At 49.5% G+C, this 22,878-nt stretch overlaps 2 protein-coding genes across 4 annotated transcripts in view; one reads left to right on the forward strand and one right to left on the reverse strand.

Moving 5' to 3' along the window:
* Window positions 1–3,496: 3,496 nt before the first annotated feature.
* METTL21A (methyltransferase like 21A) lies at window positions 3,497–8,008 on the reverse strand. Of its 3 annotated transcripts, none has more exons than XM_040604597.1 (3): window positions 7,356–8,008; window positions 5,038–5,149; window positions 3,497–3,970 (listed from the first exon to the last, which is right to left on the reverse strand). In XM_040604597.1, exons 2-3 carry the CDS (start codon window positions 5,120–5,122, stop codon window positions 3,573–3,575), a joined length of 483 nt encoding a protein of 160 aa, XP_040460531.1. In that variant the 5' UTR covers window positions 5,123–5,149; window positions 7,356–8,008; the 3' UTR covers window positions 3,497–3,572. The 3 variants fall into 3 exon arrangements, with proteins under 3 accessions (XP_040460531.1, XP_040460530.1, XP_040460532.1); XM_040604596.1 differs by lacking the exon at window positions 7,356–8,008 and adding an exon at window positions 6,277–6,532; XM_040604598.1 differs by lacking the exon at window positions 7,356–8,008 and adding an exon at window positions 6,277–6,549 and having other exon boundaries at window positions 3,779–4,057; window positions 5,046–5,149.
* A 10,540-nt stretch (window positions 8,009–18,548) lies between these two features.
* The window catches only part of CCNYL1 (cyclin Y like 1), a 34,368-nt gene continuing 30,038 nt past the window's right edge, over window positions 18,549–22,878 (forward strand). The window contains exon 1 of the mRNA XM_040603614.1: window positions 18,549–19,036. Within this exon, the coding sequence (XP_040459548.1) occupies window positions 18,802–19,036 (235 nt within the window). The 5' untranslated portion in view covers window positions 18,549–18,801. The remainder of the gene's footprint in view (window positions 19,037–22,878) is intronic.

Here is a 22,878-nt window from a genome sequence, read left to right on the forward strand (position 1 = left end):
AGCTGAGCGCTTTCATAATGCCATTCACGTATTGCTCAGAAAAATCTACATCTCGGTAATGAGGGAGAATCCCAAACAGGGGTTAGTCTGTGAGACAAAAATGCAGTTTGGCTTGAATTTTGCACGGAAAAGAATTTGGTAGCACAGGTCCCTGTGCAGTCAGTAGGTCAGCTGGCAAACCTGATTCTTCTGACACTGCTGCACCTTGAAGCTCTTTGTCCCTAAGATACAGAGCTGAATTTCATACCCTGTGTCTTAATCAAACATGACTTTAGTTGCAATGACATTTTAGAAAAGTTTGTTCCCTTGCAGAGTGGCATGTTTCAGGGATGGTTTCACAATCTCACAGCATGTTCATGTCTTCTCTGGTCGCTTCCCTGTGACTTGGATCCTCTCCCTAGGGTATTTTATTTCTCAAGAGACAATTTATGCATTGCCCCACTACTCGGGGACCCATGCCCAAACACATCCTCCCTACAGCTGAGTTCACATCATCTGTTACAAAACAGGACCGATGCAATGGAACCACTCCAAGGAGAATCACACCGACTGCTCCAGTGCTGAGATGAACAGGGTGATAGAAAGCACTTGGGCAGGGTGTCAGTGTAACTGCCAAGCAGCTGCTGAAGCACTACCGTGCTTCATCTCATACTAGAGCAGAAGCTCATCTGGGACCAAAGGCTCCAGACACCAGAGTTCACAGGTGTCATCGTGGAGGTATGGTTCACTCCCAACATCTCCCTGTTAGTGCTACCCAGCAGGAATGGGCTGCAGGTTTCAGCAGTTACGTTCTCATGGTTGATGCCTGCCCCTGAACACTAGTTTAAAGAGCAACCAGAACAAATGTGCTTGTAGTGGTGGACTAAGCACAATATTCCTGGGTCTGGTCTCATAAATCTAAAGGAGCGCCCACGCCCCAACAGCAGTCGGAGGAAAAGGTGTCCCCCTTGAGGGGTTGCCACTTGCTGAGGTGGGGAGGGGCCACCCAGAACTCAGCTCTGCAGGTCAGGGGCAAGGCACTCACCTGAGCTGCTGGTGTCACCTCACGCTTTTTGCCACAAGTATTTACTTAGGAGCAGTAGCATTTGCTTCAGCCTTCAAACATACCCTCCAGGTTAGCATACGGCTTGCTGCAACAGCAACACAGCAAAAGAAGCCAAGCCTGGTCTCTTCTAGCAGGTGCCTGCTCTCGGAGGAGCGCTATGGGCTGTAACAGCAGCAATGGGAAAACAGATGCTGAAAGCTGCTAAACAATTAAGTGCAATTAAACTGATTTGTTTTAAAAGTACAAAACTTTCCCTATCATCAAAGCAAGGCCTGGAGCAAAGCCCCCTTCTTAAAAGTGCCTAGGTTTCTGCACTAGGCTTTAGTCTATGTTACACCGGGCTTTATGCTGTGCTGTTTAAGCAGGCTTTTTAAGCATGTTCCTACTGACAACAGTGCAAGCTGCTAAGGCTGTCAGTACTTGCAAGCTGCAGCCTCTTGCAAGGGCTGAGGACAGCCAGGTAGCAGGCTCTCCCCACAGACCAAGTCACGCGTGCTGACAAGCCCAAGCACCAGCACACTGCGTTCTGCCAGCTCCAGCCCTGGAGTAGCCTAATATACAGTGACCGCAGCCAAGCTCAGAGACAAGGGAACACCGGTGGGGAGGAAAAGGAAGAGGAGTGGTGAGAATTTACAGCCATACTGCAAAAACTAGAGACTGTAGAGAAAGTCCTACTCCTAATTTTTTTTCAACTGTTGTTCACCCAGTTCATAGGACAGAAAAAGCCATGTCTAGCACGTTAAAGCTCACACTGTGTTCTGTTTTTTAATTAAATGTGCTGTCTTCCTTCCCTCAGAGACTTCAGCTCTCGTTTCAGACTGCAAATTCCCAGCCAGCTGCCTAAGTACTGTTTTAGTGACACCATGTGGCTTCTGAGGATACTGTTGTAAGCAAGCGTTTTAGAGCAGCAACTCTCAGGCCGAGTCCAGAGCCAAGCAAGGAACTGAGCTGAAAACACACAAGAGGCGCACCAGACATGAGGCACAAGACCTTCGGGCCTCCTTCATGAGAGCTGTAGTGATAAATGTGTCGTTTCCAGATTACAGCCTGCACATCACTTCTGGACCGTGTACCCCATGCATCTTGGAAAAGACACATGGAAAGTTTGTTAGGAAGTTTGATGGAAGCAGAAGTAAAAAAGAACTCTTAACATCCATGAGCTGAAGCAGCTGCTGGTGTTTCCTGTTGCCAGTGCCAATGACATGCACACACCTAGAGCCCGAACCTGACCTGGGGCTTTGTAAGTTGTTTAAAGAAAAAAAAAGTTCCACATCCACCAAAAAAAGTACTACAGCAATTCCTGCATTTAGAAGCATAGCTGTCTTCTGTTATCACATTGTTTTCATCAGTTTCATTCTTCCACCACTAGAGAAGGAAGGCTGCTGCTGGTGCGAGCCAGATTCCAGGCTGCAGCATTTTTCACTTAGGATCTCATGGGATAAATACCCAGAGTTGTTTTTACAAGCTCAAGGTATGAATTCAGTTACTTAGAACAGCGTCTAACCACTACTGTGCACAGAGAGCATGCTGAAATCTAGACACTGACCTCAGGTCCCAAGTAAGACAAGAACAAGTACTCACGAGCTACAAAGACTTTGTGGCAGTACCCTCCTCTCCCAAATAACAGCTCTCGGAGTGAGCCACAAAGGCAGAAAGTAGTACTGTGAGAGACAAGGACTGTTTTGATATTTAAGGAACAGTTTGAGTCTCCTTGTTGCACTTTCCCTGGTGGCAAATGTACATGTGTATCTGCTCCAGGGAGCCTCTATCTGTGCAAGGGAAAGGTACCTTGTTAGGGGCAGCCCAAAAACCACGACTGCATCGGTACTGCAGGCATAGCCTCCATGCTTGCAAGTCAGGTAAAAACACCACTGACTTGTAAGTTGGCTTACACTGCAGTATTGATTCTGAACCTACACCCCACCCCAAGCCCAGATCTTGTTCTGTTTCCCTATGCTTCTTCAATTCAGCAGTGATGGCAACAGGACAACTTTATAGCACCTGCCTTTGTTGGTTTGCCCTTTAAGTAGCTTCTTTTACCACAACTTTTAAGATGCAGAAGGCATGAAGAGTTAAAGCATTTAAAGCTGGAGTCTTAGCTTATATTTCATCCACTTTTACTTTTCTGAAGTTAAGGATGTGATAAGGGGAAAAAAAACACCACTCTAATCTACTTTTAAGTTTCCCACAGAAATTTAAGCGTGGTTTGATTTTAAACAACAGACCTTTTGATGACATTTTTGATGCCTTGAGATTTCTGCAAATAAAATCAGTTTCAAAAATGATATTTGATAAAAAGTCAGTGGAAGACCCTATACAACTCTACCGAGAAATAAATGAGGCAGGGGTTCAATATGCAGAACTTAAGTACAATCCTTGCTGTATCAGACCAAGTGATCAGACAAGATCATCACAATAAGAAGCCAGTGAAATAACACAACTGCAATTATATGCTTAGGAACAAGTGTATTGAGTAAAACAAGGTGAGGACTGAACAGCATCAGTGGTTTACTAACAAAGCATAGAGTCAAAAGTCATCCTTGCAACTACGCTGCTGTGCTTTGTAGATATGAACATCTTTACTGGAATCATAGTGGACCTCATATACAGAGAAACGGCTTCTCAGCATCTTTAAGAACTTGTGATCCCGTTCATAGCGGATACGACAGGAAAGAAGAATCACAGTTTGAGCTGAGCACAGGTGCTCCAGCGTCTGAAGCAGTTCTGCAAAGGTTTCTTCCAGATAAACGATGTCTGCACCCAGGATGAAGTCAAACGCTCCTGGAGGGAAGTTAGCCAGGTCTTTTCCCCAAGTCAGCTCCTTCACCACAGCTCTCGGACGTAGTTCAGAGGGTAAGTTAGCCTGTACATTTGACTCCAGAAACTCCAGTGCTGCCGCCCTGTCTGTGATGGTAACATGAGCACCTAAGTGGTACAGGAGTATATGTCTTAGACAAATAGTCAGTGTCCATAAATACAGCATTTGGAATACAATGCTCTAAGTCAAGCAGGCTCCTTAGTTCCTGTCAAACATTAACAACTCCCCTGAGCTGCCTGATTTAAAACAAACAAACAAAAGGACTAAACAAGTAAAAAGCCCACTATCTATATACATCCCACCCTTCACCAGTCACTTAAGAATATAAAGTGTACTCCACATGAAGATTAAGTTGGGTGGGAAACAGAAAGTGTTTTCCAGAGCTTTTTCTTAGTGCATGAAAGTAGAGGAGTTACTTTCTGCCTTTCCACAGGTGACAACAGAATAAGTTACATGGATTGTTAGAACTAACCTGTTCAAATTCCCTATTTGTTCAGTAGAAGAGAGGCAGCTAGAAAGCCTCTTTCACAGCAAAAGTTATGCCTGTGTGATTTTGCATGGCATGATTGCATCTTCTCAAACTGCTTTGGTTTTATTATTTCAGTAGGCACTAGACACCTTCCACAGCCACTAGAGCTTTGAATTACAAAGTTAACCTGGGACAGTTAGCACAAATTCAACATATTCAACAAATTCAACAATCCCTGCTTCAGCCACAGACAGACCACAGGCAAATCGCTTCATTTCTCCAGACTCTGGCTTCCCTGTCTGCAAGATAGGCTAACAAGGCCTACGCAAGCTCAGAGAGTGATTTCTGTCTGTAGCTTTTATCTGTGCTGTGTATGAGGATAAGTGGAAGATGGCAAGCACAGCAGTTGCTCCTTGGGGGAGAATAGCTGCAGGACTGAATGGTGCTGAGCTGAGTACCATGGTAACAGGCGTCAGCCTTAACAGGGTCCCGTCATAAAGTAAACTGCAGTGGCACCATCACTACAATAAATAACGCAGCAGGCTCTCAAGTCTAACAAGAAAGGAAGATGACTCAGACAGGAAACATCACAGTTCACATATGTAGCTTTGGTGCTAACTTCTATACCAGGCATGTGGATGTAAAAGTGCTAGTTTTACTACAGTTGTAAACCGCTTTAAACAAGCAAACAAAAGAGGCCCTTACCTAATAACGTGGCCACTATTCCCACCAATCCGGTTCCAGCTCCCAGCTCAATCACAGACCGATCCCTGACATCGATGCCTCCCATCTCCAGATAAGTACACAGGACAACAGCCTAAGCCAAGAGACAAAGGCAATTAAGCACAGGGCTCATTTCAGTCATACTGAACACAAGATTTCTGATTTACACTGAGAGAGAAGGTTATGGGAAGGGTCAGGCACTTCAGGTCTGCAGCAAGTCTTTGTTCAGCCCTTCTCTGCCTCCTGTGTGCACATGCAGTCTTTTTATGAGTTTTATGGAAGACTCTTGCAGGCAAAAGGAAAAAAGTACCACGGAGGCCACAACTCAGCTGTAGTAACACTGCTTCATGAATCCCCAAAACTAACATGAGGCAGAAGGAGTTGCATTTGGAAAGGAAAAGCTGGGAGTTGTCAAACACTGATGAACGATCACAGTATTGCAAAAGTCCAGGATAAGGTTTCATAGTAACTTGTGTGGTATTTCAAAAGGCTTCTGCACAAGGCTGGCATGCTGTCAGGAAGGACATACGGAAAGCAAAGTGATAACACGTTTATCTGATTGTATGTAATGTGTTACATTCTACAGAAGTCTTGATCAGGAGCTCTCTCCATAGCAAGATCTGTCAGAGCTGATGCGGCAGTTCATTTGAGGAGTTTGCTAAAATCGCAACACTTGTTCTTCAAAACTAGCGGCAAAAGTGCCATCTGTGTGTGAGCCAATGCAGACCGATGGGATGGCCTTGGATTCCTGCAGTGGTACTGTGCCCACCCCACCACCTCGGGCCCGCCACAGACCCCCTTGGCTGGCAGGACCCTTATCCCCAGGACAAATGAAATGCTGCCAGCAGCCCTTAGCGCCACAGGCAGCAGGGCCGGGCGTGCTCTGAAGGGTGTCAGGTCAGAAACAGGTGAGAGCTCTGCGAGTTCTCCGGGGTATGGCCTGTGTTCAGCACTGGCCGTGCAGAGTTTAAGGTGGCCCCTTTCCCTTGCAGCTCCTCCAGGATCTCTTATGAGGGAAATAAAAGGTAAGAGTTTAACTTTTTCTATTATAAAAACAAACAAAACAAAAAAAACCCACACAAAAAACCCCCAGCCTTACAGGAAAAAAGCCTTCCCTTGGCAACTCAATGTTAAATAGTTCCTCAGGTGACTCTGGAAGCTCGGGTAAGTGCCACCCGAGGACACCAAGCACGGAACACCCCGCCCGGCGCCGCCACCTACCGCATCCCAGACCACGGCCGCCACCCCCAGCCGCCGCCAGTCCTGCCTGAGGCGGATGGTGCGGCTGGCGAAGCGGTGGGTGGCCGAGGGGCTGTGCAGCTGCCGCGCTCCCCAGCCAGCTCCCTCCTCGTAGGGCACAAGGGCCATCCCGCCGGCGGCGACCGCCTCCGAGGCGCGGCGGGGCCCGGCGGCCGCAGCCACGGCCCCGCGGCCTCACCGCTCCCGCGGCCTCCGCGCCCGGCGGGCAGGGCCCTCCCCGGCGCCGCCTGCCCGCCGCCGCGCCGCCCCGGGCCGGGCCGAGGGCAGGGGGAGGCCCGCGGCCGCCGGCGGGAAGGGCCCGGCTCCCGCAGCGCCTGGGCCCGGCCCCTCGCCGCCAGGCCCGCCCCGCCGCTCCACGCGTGACAGGCCGGGGCCGCCCGGGGGGCGCCCGGCTGGGTAAGGGCGGCGGGGCCAGAAAACCCCGGGTGAAGAGTGGTGAGGCCGGGGCTCAGCGGGGCGCTCCTGTCCCTCAGCCGCGGCAGAGGGGCGGGGGGCGCAAGGCGGGACGCCAGGCTCGGCTGGCTGCGGGGCGGTGCCGGCGGCCCGCGGCTGGTGGCGGCCACCGGGAGCTGGCCGCGGGCGTACGGCACCGGGAAGCCGCAGGCCGGGCGAGGACCGCGCCTGAGGACGGTGCCTGCGGCCGGCCCCGGCGGGCAGGGGGCATCCCGGCGGGCAGGGGCCCTGCGCGGCTCCCGCTGGGGCCGGGGGCTTCTCCGTTTCCAGAGCGGGGTGCGAGACGCCCTGTGGGACGGTGCCGGCTGCGGGGCGGCCTCTCCGTGCCTCTGGCTCATGGCGTCTGTTCCAGGCGCTTCTGGAACTCGGCGCAAAGGCCCTTGTCCAGCCCGCCGGACATGGCCTCCGCAGGCGCCTGCCGCCGGCCTGGGAGCAGCCCCGGCAGCGGGGCACCCACCGCGGGGACGCTGCGCTGCTTGTGCGGCTCGCTCGGAGCCCTGGCTGGGACGGGGAAGCCACAGCGGCTCTGGGCTGGTGGTGTGGTGCAGCGCTCCCACGGCGCTGTTTGTGCATGGGCTTCTCCTCACCTTTGGCCCTGTTTAATCTCTTGTTTGGCAGAACAACACAGTGCGCTTCTCCTTTGTGTGTCTCCATCTCCAGTTACTTGAACTTGCTCCAAAGACTGCTAAAGGCCACGGGAAAGCTGGGGAAGCGTCCTGGCTGTGCTTGCGCTCTGGCTGCCTGGAGGCACAGCCGCAGGTACTCCACAAAAAGGCGCAGGACCTCCAGCCATGCTCCTCAGCCCCTGGGAAGGACTGAGTGTGCAAAGGGCCACGCTCAGGGGAGCGGGGAAGGCAAGCAGCATGCCTTCTCTGCACCCATCTCCAATGCCTGTGCAGCTTGGCAGCGCCCAGTGTCACCACCGACAGGGCAAGGCCGGCCCTCAGAGTTGGGGAGCTTAACCGGCTCCAGAAAACATCCCCGCTCTCCCACCGGGAGCGGCAAATCTGGCTGGCAGGCAAAAGCGAATGTAGGTACGTCTGAAAGCTGTTGATTTCAACAGTGGCTCAAGAGTCACGAAAGTCTTTGTGGAGAAGCGTTACAGGCTGCACAAGGGTAGCAGGAACTAAAGCCTGTTTTTAGGGTTCTGCTACTTTAGGGGAATGGAAACCAGAATTTCACTTGCTCCAAACCAGTTCATACTTGTCTTATGGCAACTCAGACTTCTCCTCAAAAATGTGCCAGAGCGGGTACGATGATTCAGCTTACTGTGGTTTTATGTCCTAAAGTACTGGTCCCTTGCCATTACTCCTGCCTTCGAGAGGTTGAAACTACTTGTGCTATTACCTCAATTATTTTTTTTAAGTATTTATATAGGCAGTGTGGGAAAAGCAATGAGAGTGATTACACTTGAAATGAGAACTCTGCTTGGATGAGTTTTTGAATCGCTTAATGCTGTGCCTAAACTGCATCATCAGGCAAATGGAGGGAAACTCCCAAATGGCACAAAGCTTTTGCCTCCACCTCCCACAACACATGCCAGCCCTGGGATCTCCAACCAACACATGGAGGAGTGTGGCAGGGCTCCAGTGCTCCCAGCTGCCTCCTTTTTCCCTCCCCTAGATCACTTTTCTTCCCCTGCAGTATTTCATAAGACCATGGGTCTGGCTGAATAGCAACCAGAGTGGAAAAAGACTGTATGTGAAAATTCATACATTTGTTCCCAAAGATGATAATGCAGCAAGTGCTTTTATCCCGAGAACATTGTTTTTTAAGCCAGATATCCCTGAATGTCTTTGGAGCCCAGCAGGTTCTCTACCACTCCTGCTCTGCTTCCCAGAAGTACTTCCCCTTCTTCCTCGCTGATGTTACTTTGGCTATGACTTCCATGAGCCTAAGTAGGAGATCAGAAATTACTTTCCAGATCGTAACTGGAGAGTGAAGCTATTAAAAGGGAAGTGAGTCCACTAGAAATTCAGTAAGGGCCCTGATTCCCCGTATTCATTCTAAGCCTATACTTACCTTTTTCTCTTTCCATATCCCGTTTCTACGAAGATACAATACCTGGGCGTTATAGCAGCAGAGAAGGAAACTTGGTTTCTTCCACTTTTCCTGACAGTAAAAAGATAAGGAAAACACAACAACAAAGATTTCTGGCTAAAACAGCTGCCCAGAACTGAAATGCTTTTTCTCCCAGCAGGGCTAGAGCTTAGCACAACAGTAAAGTCGCAAGAATGTAGCCTGGTTCAGCTTCTAAATACTGCAGAAAGCTAGGACACCTAAGCTACAGATAAACTTGCAAAGTAGGAAATAGCTGATTTTAAGGTAAGCAAGAATGAGTTAAAAGTATAAAGAAACACTGACTGAAGTCCATTCTTATCTCATTCAACTACTTGATAGAGCAGGCAAAATGTCTCCAATTATAAGTAAATCCTCCTACCTCAGATGCAGGTGAGCTGCTTGGGGTAATTAAGAAAAATTGTTCAAGAGCAATGGTCCTTGTAATACTTAGAAGATCAAAGAATCAAGTAGATGAGGCAGAAATTACTACCAATTATTTTGAAGCTATACTAATATACCTTCCTTACTGAAATCTTCTCTTTCCCGCTTAATATTTAAAATGAAAGTGACAGTTCTTTTGATAGTTCTGCAGACGCTGCATGTGCCGCATGGCTGCGCATGGATTTTGGAGCCACCCATGATGTGGGGAAAACACTGCAGCCCTCACGCAGTCTCTGGTTACCAAGGCAAAGGCAGGTATAAATAGAAACAATCTGATTTTTTTTAAAACTCTATCTAGAAGCCTGTGTTGTTGATAACCCTCTGACAGCAACGCCTTATTCCAAATGGTTCTGTTCTACATTTGTGTAGAAACTTCTGGTCGTACATGTTTAATCCTTTCCTCTCTAAATAAATAGCAGCTACTTCTGGTTCTCATTCCACTGAAATACAAAAACTGCCTTTGAAGTAAAGTTTGGACAGATACCTATTTTGCCAAGAGCTTTCATCAACCAAACAAACATGAACTAACGCAAAGCTTGGAGGAAAACCCAGAAAATAGAGCAGCCTTTCTCCCTATGTATCCATGGCCGTTCAAGTGACTAACAGTGAAATTATTTTAAAATTTTTACATTTTCATCTTCACCAGTAGCTTCCAGATTCTCCACACCCGTGAGATAGATAGGGCGGTGAACCACTTGCTGTTAAAAACAAAGGGAATAAACCAGAGATTAATTTGGCTGCTGACAGCTTGCAGTTGCAGAATCAAGATAGCCTCAGCTTGAACTGATCTGGATCATCTTTGAAATCAATGGGTTGAATTAAAAATAAAAACTTAAGTTTCTGCAGAAGCTGACGGATTATCAGTAGACCTTTTAACTTGCTGCTTCAGCAAGGTCCTTGCAAAAAAAGTTAAATATTGAAATAAATGTATAGTCTGATCTAGCATGTCATTTCCTTTACACAGAGAGTTACATTAAGCAATGGAAGTAATGATCAAAAATATGAAGATGTATAATTTCATAAGTGCTTGAGCTGAAGTTGCTGGACCCTCTGAAGGGGGAATAGTTCCCATCAGTAATACTACATTCACGCCTTCAACCTCACATCTTGATAAACTGTCAAACATAATCACCACATTTATTATAATGCCGTTACAGAAAGATCACTTAGCATTTAGTGGCATTATGTGACTGATCTCTCAAAGTCCTTGCAGGTCTGAAAGCTGACATTATTCTGAAGTTTTAATTAGGGAACAAAAAGCAAAGTGAGTAAGCTCTTCTTCACAAGCAACCACTGCAGTTCCAGCTGGGCTTCATTTGCTGGAAACCTCCTCCACTTCCACTGCACTTGCAGATGTTCACAGACTTACAGCCTTACCCACAGCTCAGCTCCAGCTTCTGGACTTCCAGGCCATGAGATGCCACATGTTGGATCTTGTGATGGGAGAGCCCCGAACCCACCTGAGTGAGACTGACATGCCAGCAGGCATCGGCGCACACTGGGAAGGGCTGCTCCAGCAGTGCTCCTGTGAGCGCAGGCAGGGCTGTGGTGGGGAAATGGCAGAGCAGTGCTGTGATTTCCCTCCTCTGCCAGCAGCTTCTGTGCTCGCTGCAGCTGGCTGACGGTTGTAGGCCAGGGTAATGTGTGTCTGGCATGTGAGATAGTGGGGCGGGGGGAAATGCTGCAAAAAAAGATCCTTTCTATGAGGTCTGAGCATGGATCTAGAGGCTTCACGTTAGGTGGCCACATTTCTGATGTGCTCTATAGGTACAGTACTGTGTAATCGAAGAGGAAATTAGAATGCAAGCAAGGCACTGTATTAACTTAAAACTAGTTAACAACAGCTAATTCATAACAATTTAAAAACAATTATATGGACAGGGAGACAACAGCTATAGCATTCACATAGATGCATAAGCATCTGCCTCAGTGCAGAGGTTACCCTTATAAGACCAAGAAGAATCCAAGATTAGGAAAAATGTGGGGATTTGAGTGTTACTTGTAATGGTATTGGCAGTGTTTCTCTTCTTCACTCCATGGAAAGAAAATCCTTCAAACAATGGAGAAGAAGGAAGAGTCAAGACTAAGCAATTTCAAGTGCCTTAAAGCTAACAGGAAGGGCTCCTCAAAGCCACATTCCAGGCCTTGGTGGCCCAGGGTTGGAATTAAAACCTTCAGAAGTTTGCCCTAAACAAACTTGCTTGCAGGGCTTATGCACGCAATTTGACTTTTCTGGATGAAGTCACACATCCATGTTAACGTTTGTGTTAAAATACTGGAAAGCATTTTCCTTTTCCTCATAGGAAATTTGTATCCATGACCCGCAGTAACAGCTATTTCTAACACTTGGGACATCAAAACAGTACTGCCAGCCCTCTGCCCCAGAGCACACAAAGTACAGCTTTGCAGACCTCCATCTTCCTTGGCTTGAGCACATCTTGAATTCTCTTATCAGGCACTAAGTCTCCATTAACTCTATCTGAGCCTTTGATAACTGTGAAGCTGGTTTTATTTTACCTTAAGACAAAATGAAAGTAGGACCAGAAAAAAGAAGCTACGGTAAAGAAACGTTAACTCCCGTATGGGCGTGCTGTTGGTATCCCTGCAGTGCTCCAGATGCTTGCGTGCTAGCCAAGAAGCCTCTGCATTGCCTGTAATGACATCTTAGGTTGCTGCAGAGACAAAAAGATTTAATCAATGATACCAGCACTGAAGTCTGTCCTTATGCTATGAAACACAGTCTCCTGGCCTTGGTTTGCACATATTCACCACCAGCCAAGGGTGGTAAGGAAGATTTAAAAGCGTGAAAATTTAGAGCTACTAAAAATCCACCTTGTGTGTTCTGAACAACCTCTCCAGTTGCTTTTTTTCCCCCCAGACCACTGGAATTTTCTCTTTCCCTGACTGCTGTTTTGCTTCAGGCTTTTCCCCTTAAATGGCCATAGTCTTATGTTACTTGTCAGCTTCAAAAGACAATCACGCATGCAGTATTTTTGTCCTGTCAGCTGGTAGTGGACTTCAAAACAGGATGCCTATTTTTCCCCCCATTATTTGCAACAGTGAGACACAGAAGTCTGAGCTTTTGTTTTCAGTTGGTTATACAGGTTCAACCTGGTGATTCATTCTTCCTGCAGCTACATTTCCAGGAAAAGACAGTGTCCTGGCTCTTCTCCAAGTTATCCGTGGACTGCTTGAGAGTAAGATCAGAAAGCACGCCTCCTGCAGCTGGGACACTTTCTAAGAAGGGAGAAATTGAACAAAACACATCCCAGAGCTGCTGTTTATCGCCCTGCAGACAAGCAAGGAGGCACATGGCCTTGGAAAGGCATGTGCAGTACTAAGTCAAGGTGAAGATAACAGCAGAATTTACAGGATTTGAGACCCTTGGCCCAGTGAAGCACAACCGAGGTTTGTAAGGAGCCTTTCTGTGTTTCTGGGACTGGTGGTGACTGTGAAGCTGAATGGCTTACGGAGAAGCCTACAATTTAATGTCAAGCATTTTAGGAGAGACTCAGCTTCTTGTTGCAGTTGGTGTGGGCAAGAACATACCCTTGGATTAGGAATTTTTCAAAAGTTGTTACTGAGATAGGAGCTGGTAACTATGGTTTCAGATGTCTCCTCTCAGGGATACTGCTGCTCACAGATGAAGGGAAGCCTGGTTTTGCATCATGAAGCAAAGGACTACAGGGTTGTGTGGTTATGAACGCAAGCACTAAGCTTTCAGAGAGGGAGTTAAATAAAAACATGCACAACTCTACCTACAAGTAACCATGGCAGGAAGTGTAAAGACTTGTCTGAGAAGTGGAGTTCCTTTGAACACAAGCAGACAGCAGCTCACATATATGGGGCAAATGGGCCAAGTAAAGCGAATTACCTTCCTCTATAAGCCCACAAGCCAAAACACAGCTGGTAGCACTAATATTAGTCCTGTCAAGCCTAGCAGTCTTCATTTATTATGCACCCTGCAAATAATTATACATACAGTTAAGCTTACAGCTCAGAAGCTGCATTCAGCAGTTGTCAGGCTACGTTCCTCACTGATGCAGATCCTTTGACCTCATTGGACTCACATCAGGAGTGAATCTGGCCCTTTGTATTTTCAGGATAAATCATAGGACTTTCTCATCTCCCGATCTTGGGAATATAAACTGCTCCTCCTTTGGCTGTCATCTCGATCTGAATTAGGTTTTGTTTCAGGATCCCGCCTTGCCTGCCTTAAAGGCTGTGTGGAGTTCTCCTGGTGATTAGAGCAACTTCCCTAGAGGGCTTAAATTAGTATTCCTTTCCCACATTTTGCAAAGTTGCCTTCCCTTTAGTGAAAATTAAAGCAAACGTACTCTCTCCCCACCATGCATTATTAAAAGTTAAACAGGAGCTGTCACTTGGTGGAGGAATGATGGCCTGTAAAACAAACTTGCACTCTTTAGGGAACAGTGACATTAAGTGTCACATTTATAAATTCCCATCCGTGCTGGCATTAACACCTGCAGGAATCCATTCGGCAGTCAGTACCCTTGAGCTATTCCTTTGTAGGTTACATTTAGGTCACATTTTCTTTGTGAACACTAATGCAAGAGAATTACTTTTTATCTTCGTAAAACCAAGATTCGGGGTTGGGCGAGGAGAACAAACCGACAATGTCAAAACAAGTCAAAAGCTGCTCTGTTCCTCTCTGTTCCTTGGCAGAAAGATGCAGTGTGCTTTTAAGGAACAGACTGAGGGACCCTGCTGAAGTTACTTCTGTCCTTGGTTTCTAGAGAGGTGCATCTCACCCCTGGCAGCTATAGGGCCTGTGTCCCTGCCCCGACAGTATCCATCCGTGCTCTGGGCACTGCAAATCCCTGGTCTGCCCATCGTGGCTCAGCTGGGAGACACCTTGCAAGAAAACCTGTTGTAACCCACTCACCAGGAAAGGTTTGTCTTTTTCACATTAAGGCATGGCTGTCTCGGCGGGGAGTAGCTGCCAGGCAGAAGAGGGGATGCTCTCCCCGAGCTGAGCTAGGCACAGCACATGGCCTCTAGCTGTAGTGCAGTCGCAGTTCCTGCTGCATCACCCTGCTCTGTGCTCAGAGCCTGGCAAGCACATCAGGGCACTTTATTTTTATGTACCAACCTTCAGGACAGCGCTGAGAGCTGGTCCTTTGCTGTAATGAGCAACTGAAACCTGTTAGGCACGCAACTGAAACAGGAGAAGAGAAAACAAAAAAACCCCAGAATGCCTTAATTTGGGGCTCACACCTGCCTGAATTCCAGAACTTTGGTCTGTGCCCTCCTTGCCTGAGTTATCCTGGCTGAATGCTGCGCTCAGGCAGTGTTGAAATGAAACTAAATGTAATTCCTAAGAGGTAAATTGAGCATGAATGTTCAGCACTAATCCAAACTACAAATACTGCATGCACTTACAGCTGAGCAATAAACTGTTTTCTCATCCCATAAGAAAAAGCTTTCACCATTTTAAGAAGTGCTTGCCCAGTGCAGAGGGTGACACAAGTTCTTCCCAATTTGTTTGAAGTTTTTCTGCAAACACGCAGGTGTGAGCCCCATTCAGATTAGGCTGTAGCTCGTCATCAGGCTTCTGCCCAAGTGTCTGCCTCTGGCTTGAAGCAAGCAAGCAAATACACCGATCATCAACTTGCCAGCCTCTCCTTGATGGTGGTTTTCAGCCGGTACACCTTGAAGCTGGAGTGTCCTTCCCAAGTGAGGTGCAGAAATGGCACGCTGCTATCAGTGGGACTGGCCTCAGCTACTCCCTGGGAATAGCAGCAATTCTCCCCCATTACCTGGGACATCATTATTGCTACTCTGCAATAGGACTCGCTAATCTTTATGGGCCACCCCTGTAATCAGGAATGCTCAATAACACTGACTCGCCCTCCTGCACCGCCATCTGCACTGGGAATTGCCCTACCCTGGCCACAGCCCTGGTGAACCAGGACAGCCCTGAAACCAGGTGGGGAGATGAACACTGCAACCAGCGGGAAACACTTCAAGCAGGGTGGAAAACAGTAAAAACATGGTGTTTGGTGTCTGTGAGTGAGCGAGAGTTACAGCCCGCTGGATGCCCTGCTGAGAGAGAACAGGCAGTAACTCAGCGTCCCGTGGCACAGACCTCTCTTCCCAGAGCAGGAGAAAAAGGGGTTGAACCTCAGTGGTTCGTAGTAAGCTATTTTCAGCTTATGCATTCGTTATTGCCAAGATCTGCCATCCAAAATGCCTACATATCATGCAAAATGTGGAACTAGATATGTGCTGCCCATTGTACATCAAAGTAATTGATTTTTTTATAATGGAAACTGCCTGATGATTCACTGGGGTAAATCAAGCAAAACAGTAGAAAGACAAGACAGAAAATAGGAGGAGAACCAGGACCGGTAATAAATCATGATAGATGGTACTCAGTATATTGCTATAGCAGTAAGTCAATGGAGTGCTAAGCTGCATAAATGAAAGATAATGTGTTTCATCTCTGCAGGGTGTTGCTCAGGCTATATCTATTAACAGGATTCCTGGTTCTGCAGAAAATACACACAGGTTTAGTCATATTATCCTGATAAATCAGTTCTGTATTAAGATTTCAGGAGTTACTTTGCCAAAATGGAGGGGGAAAGTAATATTCTTCATTACTGCAGCTACAGGGAAACACGCACAGATACAGAAAAATACTCTTTACTGGCACACCGAAGTATGTGGAAGCGGAAGCTTAAATTCTCCTGGAACGATGGGGTGGTAGGGCAGTTTGCTCTTTCTGTGATTTCCAGGGATTAAAGTGAGCTTCCTCTTGCTTAAGACCCACATGAATAAGGCTACACAGGGAAACAGACTACTGGTTTCTTTCCTCCCTCTGTATGTTTGTATAAATCCTGACACTCTACAGCAGTGCTAGTGTGGGGGAAGAACAGCCCTCGTCTCTTCCCCTTTGCGGCATTACACACTGAGAACAAGTATGAGACCCGCGGGAAAATCCAGCCTCTGGCAGGCAGAGGAACCAAAACCTTCACGCCCAAATAGCAGTGAGACACGTCACGTACTCCAGCCACTCCAAGCTCCCAGCATTTTTTCGTCTATCGGGACAAGTACGTGGGGTTTTGGCTGTTGCCCTCAACAACTGTGTCCCCGTGCTCAGCTGCCTAGTGAGCCACTGTTGCTTACTTCTTCTTCACCCTTGAACAAGGATTTTCCACTCCCCAAACCCGCAGCTTTGGCAAAGGGCTCCCCGAGGCTGCTCCGAAGCCCAGACTTAGCAGAGGTCCCAGCTTGCTGCTGGGATCCCACCAGGCACTTGCTGCGGTTGTACCTCCCTCCACCAAAGCTGGGCAGCCCCACCACACGTGCTGGCACGGCTGCAAGGAGCAGGATAGATACGGTTTAAGAAACACATTTAGCGCTGTGGCTGCCTGGCTGAGGTGTGCGGATTTGCCCCTGGCCCTACCCACGCTCCAGGTGGAGCACGGTCACCTCCGTCAGCCATGAGCTGCTGGACGGGCCAGCAGCGCAGCAGGGGAGCAGCTCACCCAGCTGCCGCCACTTCTTAAAATAGAGACATCCAGGTGCAAACGAGTAAGGGTATTGCTTTTCTGGTGTAAGAGGGTGAGTTACTCTGGCTGCAATATTAAATAGCACAGATGCAAGCCAGCTGTTATTCTTGCTGGAGAATTAATTGCTTCACTAAACCACACCAACTTTTCCTCCAGCTTTCTTCTCTTCCCTCACTATCCTCGCCAAACATCAGTGGATACAACAGAGTGAAGAAAACTCCAGTTTCTGAACGGCTCTTTTGCAAGAAGATGCTTTTTCCCCTCCCTGGCTCGGGCAAGTCTCCTGTCCCACCTGGTGGTTTAGTCCCCATCCTTCCTAGACCTGGGACTACGACCTGCTGTCCTGCGTGTTTCCCAGCAGAGCACAGCAGCTGTGGAGGGATGTGGGGCTGAAGTGGTTCCCAAAGCACCAAAAGCAAAGCCCCGGTGAGGCGCTCCTGTAACCCACGGCGAGGCCGGGAGTAGCAAAGCCTTACAAATCGTCAGCGGGCTGCGAAAAGGCTTCGTTAACACAGTTTAGAGAACTTGCTGGCAAGTGAACAAGTATAATTCATCAGTGTGAGGGAATAATCCTCATATAAGACTATAAATCGTTTAGTTCCCCCCACCCCTTTTTTGTGCCTGGGATTACGTTGTACAGATTCTAGAAATGCAGCATCTGTGACTTGCTGTTGCCGAAGAAGCGAGGGGCCGTTCTGCCTGAAAACTGTCTGTGGTCCCTGACCACGTGGGAGAGACACTGAGATTTGTCCTACAAAATGGAGTAACCCCCTGAGCCCACCTACGTCCGGAATAACTGCCAGCATGATGGCAGCCTTCAGTAATACTTCTGTATGTTCTTAAGGTTTCTGCAGAGCCATCTTCTCATCAGGGGCCATGGCTGAAGTTCTGTAGGGGTGGTGAGGTGACGACCCACCGCAGGACGGGGTACGCTCGTTCTTATCGGGGCCCCTGGTTGCTGTGGGTGCCTTGCCCCCTAATTCATCGTTCCCTGGAGCGTGTTTGAGCGTTCCAGCCCCCTGAGAAGCCTCGCAGGTAGCTGAGACACACACACCATGGGAACACACAGCTGCCGCAGACCTCCAACACAGCAAGGCAGAACCCCTGGGGATGCCGGCGGCCACGTGTAACGCTTCCCGCCCGGCCACGCGCACCAGCCCTGCACCACGGTGAGCGGCAGGCTGTCAGCCAGCAGCTGGACACGGCCTCGCTTGCTCCCCTGCTCGAGGGACCTCACTGCAAAGTCACCAGCACCGGCCACAGGGGTCCTGGGTGGCCGCTGTGACGGCCGGCCCAGCCAAGCGCCCAGCGGCCTTTCAAACCCCCGGTAAGGTGAGACAACACTGTCATTGGCTAATACATGAGCCTATTACCCGGTTATTCGATTTATTGCTTTCTGTCACTGCACAGTCGGTTTTTTACGATCGCACTATTACAACTACGGCGGCGGCGGCGCACCGGCAGCACGTGCGCGGCCGGGCCGCGGGAGCCAGGCGCGCCGCGGGCGGGGCAGGCGCGTGGACCCGCCAGGGGGCGGGGCAGGGGCGCGGCCGGCGCTGCGTGTGCGTGTGCGCACGGGGCAGGATAGGGGCGGGCCCGGAAGGGCGCGGCGGGCGCCGCGTGACGACCCCCGCGCCCATTGGCAGAGCCGCGTCACGCGGCGTCCCGGCGGGAGGCGATTGGGTGGGAGCGAGGCGGAGCCGCCCCTCCCTCCGCCCCTCCCCCGGCCCGGGGGAAGGGGCCCGCTCGCGCGAGGTCCGTTGCTCGCCGCGCGCAGGAGGCGGCGGAGGGGCTCGCGCGGCCGTTGGGGCGGGCGGGGGCCGCGCCCGGCCGGGGCGGAGGCGGAGGCGACGGTGATGCGGCTCTGAGGCGCGCCCCGCCCTCCTCCCGCCCTCCGTCCCTCCCTCCCGCCCTCCGCCCGGCGCCTCGGCTCCCCCTCCCCCGCCCCAGCCCGGCAGCCGCGTAGCCGGGGCCCGGCGGGGGAGCTCCGGGCTCCATGGGCAACACCGTCACCTGCTGCGTATCCCCGGACGCCAGCCCCAAGCTCAGCCGGGCCCGCGGCGGCGGCGCCGGGGCAGCGCCGGGGCCCGACCGCTGGGCGGACGCGTACCAGGCGGCGGCGGGCGGCGGCGGCGCCGGCTCGGGATCGGCGGAGGCCGAGTCGGGGGACTCGGATCCCGGCGGCGGCGGCCCCCACCTCCAGCACATCAGCGACCGGGAGTTCCCGGATGGTGAGCGGCGGCGGCGGGGGGCGAGCGGCGGGGCCCGGCGGGCGGGCGGCGGGGAGCGCCGGGCACCGCACCCCCGCCCCGCCGGCGGCTGCCTCCGTGGTGCCGCCGCCCCGCTCCGCGGCGGGTGGGCGCCCGGGGGCGGGGGGGACCGGCAACCCGGGGCGCGGCGCCTCGCCGCCCGCAGCGCGCCCCCTTTGTCCCGGCGGCGGGGGGCAGCGTGCGAGCCCCGGGGGGCCTGGCCTGCCGCCTCCCGGCAAAGTTCCCCGCGGCTCTCACGGCCCTGACAGCCCCGGGCTCCCCGCGGCCGCGCCGCCGCCAGGCGGGGGTCCGGCACCCCGAGGGACGAGCCGCGGGGCCGGCGCGGCCGCTTCACGAGTAACCGGCCGAGGGCGGGGGGGCGGCCGGGTGCCCTGCCCGGGAGTGCCCCGCTGGCCGCTCCCGGCCCGCTGCGGAGGGGGGTCGGGGGGAGCCCCCGGGCGCCCGGCCGAGGTGCGAGCCCGGCTGCGCGTTTCTCCGTAACGATGGAGCCGTGACTCGGTCGTAGCGTCCGGGCGGTTCGCAGAAGCTGGTGCATATCCATCCAGTCTGTTGAACAGGAGGAAGGAAGAGGGTGTGTGGGGAATCGGGGAATTAGGAATTACAAAGATCGTGTGCATATGACATCATTGTGGCTGGACGTGGGTAACTTGTCATCTGCCAGTGCAGGGTGTTGGGTTATAGCTGCGGGCTCGTTCCACCGAGGTCCCTTTGCGTAGCTCTCGCCGTGTGCCTGATTCGCGTTCCTTGAGCGCATGGGAAAGTAGGTGTTTGCTGTTCCGATTCCTTCCAGTTACACCTGGAGCACTGGTGTCACGGACCCCTCTGTAACGCGTCTCCTTCCCAGGCATGCCTAGGAGGAGCTTGCGGGTTTGTGCTGCGGTGAGGGTTACCGAGACAACGTCTGCCAGGTTAGGGGTGCTCCGCTCTGGGTGTTCGCTTGACACAGTAAGCATACAGCACAGGGTAATAGCTTATGATGTTCAAAACTTAGTTTAATTAACAAACGCCTTGCTATTTCTCCTCCTAATTATAACCACACCTATATGAAATACATTCAGTCGACAAAAGATAAACTGTCTGACATCTTTAATGTACAGTGCACACAGTAACAATTATCGCTGACCCTCCGTACTCGTCTTAAGGGAAAAAAAAATGGCTGTCAGCGAGAAACTAGCTGCAGGAGAGTGTGGGGAAACCTTCAGAAATGAAATTATTAAACTTGCATGGTTTTGCACAGCACCATATGGTGCAGCTGTTACAGAAGCGAGATGGAACAGCCAGCCCTTTGGATCTCCTTTGAGACAGCTGAGCAGTTCTGCAGTAGGAGAACTTATATTTGCCATCTAGGAGAAATAAAAATGTTTGTGGGAAGATAATACAGAAATCTCTCAACTCTCCCAGACTCGTTAAGGGAGGAGGAGCTAAACTCTCTAAAGTTTCTAATAAGCCAAGGAAAAATGCCTAAGCTAAATAAATCTGCTCGGGAATAAGGGTTGTATTTGTTTGGATCTTTAGTATGTGATCATGTCAGCAGTGCTAAGTAACTGGGCTTAACTGTGAATTCATCTAGATGTCGGAACCGGCCTTGAAGTAGGGAAGTATTTAATTTTTTGAATTTGCAGACACGAGTGAAAGTGTCTGAGGATAAGATGGTAGCTGTCTATAACAAATGTTACTTTTGTGGCTATGGACACTTTAGTCTTGAGGCAGGAGGTAATCCTAATAATTAGAATTGCATAATTAGGTGATTTTAAAGATCCGTTTTACAGTGGTATGTCGTTCACTGTTGCGTGCCCTCGGGAGTAGGTCTGCTACAAATGATAGATGCTATTTGTCTATATACCAAGTTTTCAGATTGGTATGACTGGGGCTGCAAAAAGTATTGAAGTTTGATATCTTTATGATGATGCAGCTCTGGATGGTCAATATTAGAAGTAAAACTTCTCGTGTGCATTTTTGAAAATTATAAAGCACTACCTGGGTAGGATTGAAAAAGTAGTTAACTTCAAAACGTAAAGCGTTATTTGTGAAGTCTGAAATCAAGTGTTATGAAACAGATACGACAATGAAATTTTAAGTGATACTGCTGTTTAAGACCTTCCGTGAAAATAATGAATCTGTAAACGCAGCGCTTGCATATACCAGATAGCTATGCTTACCCCTCTTAACTCTAGGTTATAAAGGCTGTCAGCATACCTAAACCATGCAGGCAGCCTACATGCTTCTGTGCTGTGACTACTACAGAGCATTAGTTCGTTGCTATAGTGGTAAGTAGTCCAGCAGTTTCGTTTGAGGGATAAATATTACTTCCAAAATTTATTAATGTCTGATATCATAGGTTAGCTAAGATGCCAGTTTTGTCAGTAACAGAAGTCTGGGAATCTACTGACTGGCCTTTTCGTGAATGCTTTGGCAGGGGGGAAAAGAGAGAAAGCTGTAGGGGGGGGGAAAGTCAAGATCATCTTGGCTATTTTTGTTCCATGCTGCTCAGTTCTAGGAGTTTCTAAGAACACAGCTAAATATATCAGAAAGCTAGCATCCAAATGTGATGGAGATGCTCCCCATTCCTTAAATTTCTATCTAAGTGTTTTTGTTGTTCTTAAGTCTATCTTAATACTTTTGCACTTGTTTTGCTAAAATTGAATGTTTTGGTTGTATCAGGAACGCAGAAGTTACCAACTTTGGGGTTCATATTGTTTTGCCTTCCTTTTTTTTGTAGCAAGTGGAATGTGGTTCTCGCAGGTCTATGCTGTTAGATGAGGATTATTCTATAGCTTCTCCAGCACACTACTTAACAGGGGTACTGCTTTCTGGTCAGCACTGCTTAGATTGTCTGTATCGGATCAGAATTAAACCAGAAAAATCTCACTTTCTTAAAATGGGGAGATTATGAAGTGGTGTTTATGTAAGACAAAAAAGCAGTGGTAAGTGGGATGGAGATAAAACATGCTGTGAAACTGAAAGTGTAATGTTTCAACAAAAGTTAATTCAAATGGGAAGGGATTGTCAGATCCACTGCTAAGAGGGAATTTAAAGGATGACTTTGGGTTTTGTGGTTCTCAAGATCCTAAGCCATAACCTGTTCAGTGCATGCTTTTTCAGAATGAGAAATAAGCCTGCATTTGTGGTTTGATATGCTAAGCCGGGTTGTATTAAGTAAATGGGAATAAACATAACATTGAAAATGATAATTTCTTCCACATAGGTTCATGCCTACTGTTAATGTTAAATATTGAAAGCTAAAATGAACCTAAAGCTGCTAGCTGACTGCTTAGCTGAGCATTGTGTTTCTTCTCTCGGCATGCAGGCAGTAGTCTGAAGCAGTTTGAATTGACCAAAAAGGCTTTCCTACCTAGTTGTAGGAATGGCAGCTCTTTGATCCTAATGTGCCATATGGGCTGCGTTGATTACTGGGGGAAGATGGGGTTGTTTTTTCCTTGGATTTTTTGTTTGGGTGTTGTGTGTCCCAGTCATCACCCACCCCCACCCCCACGATGAGTGCTTGCTCATTTTTATTTTGGGCTTCTTTTTTACTGTAATTTTTTTTTTTTGTTATTTGGGGGAGAACTTCCTGTGGCTGACACTTTCTTGCCAGATCCTGATGTTTAAACATAGATCTAATTTTTCATAAGTTCTTTGATCCTTGGATAAAACTAGAACAAGGCCTCGCTTGGCAGATTTTTCTCGCTTGTACTTGAGAACATTATCTCCCTCCACCTCTGCTGTGTACTGAGTTCAGCAGTTTTGGCAGAGGTTTGCCAGGTTCACATGAGCCAAGGGGAAAATTGTTGACCTGCTGAACT

This window comes from Falco naumanni, chromosome 8 (genome assembly GCF_017639655.2).
Source record: "Falco naumanni isolate bFalNau1 chromosome 8, bFalNau1.pat, whole genome shotgun sequence".
Lineage (NCBI taxonomy): Eukaryota > Metazoa > Chordata > Aves > Falconiformes > Falconidae > Falco > Falco naumanni.

Excerpts from the sequence above, each read along its gene's own strand:
- METTL21A (XM_040604596.1), bottom strand. The coding sequence starts at position 6,423 with ATGGCCCTTGTGCCCTACGAGGAGGGAGCTGGCTGGGGAGCGCGGCAG. Across the intron at positions 5,150-6,276 it reads CGGCCGTGGTCTGGGATGCG|GCTGTTGTCCTGTGTACTTA; the intron begins GTAGGTGGCGGC and ends CTCTTGGCTTAG. Across the intron at positions 3,971-5,037 it reads AATAGTGGCCACGTTATTAG|GTGCTCATGTTACCATCACA; the intron begins GTAAGGGCCTCT and ends TGTACCACTTAG.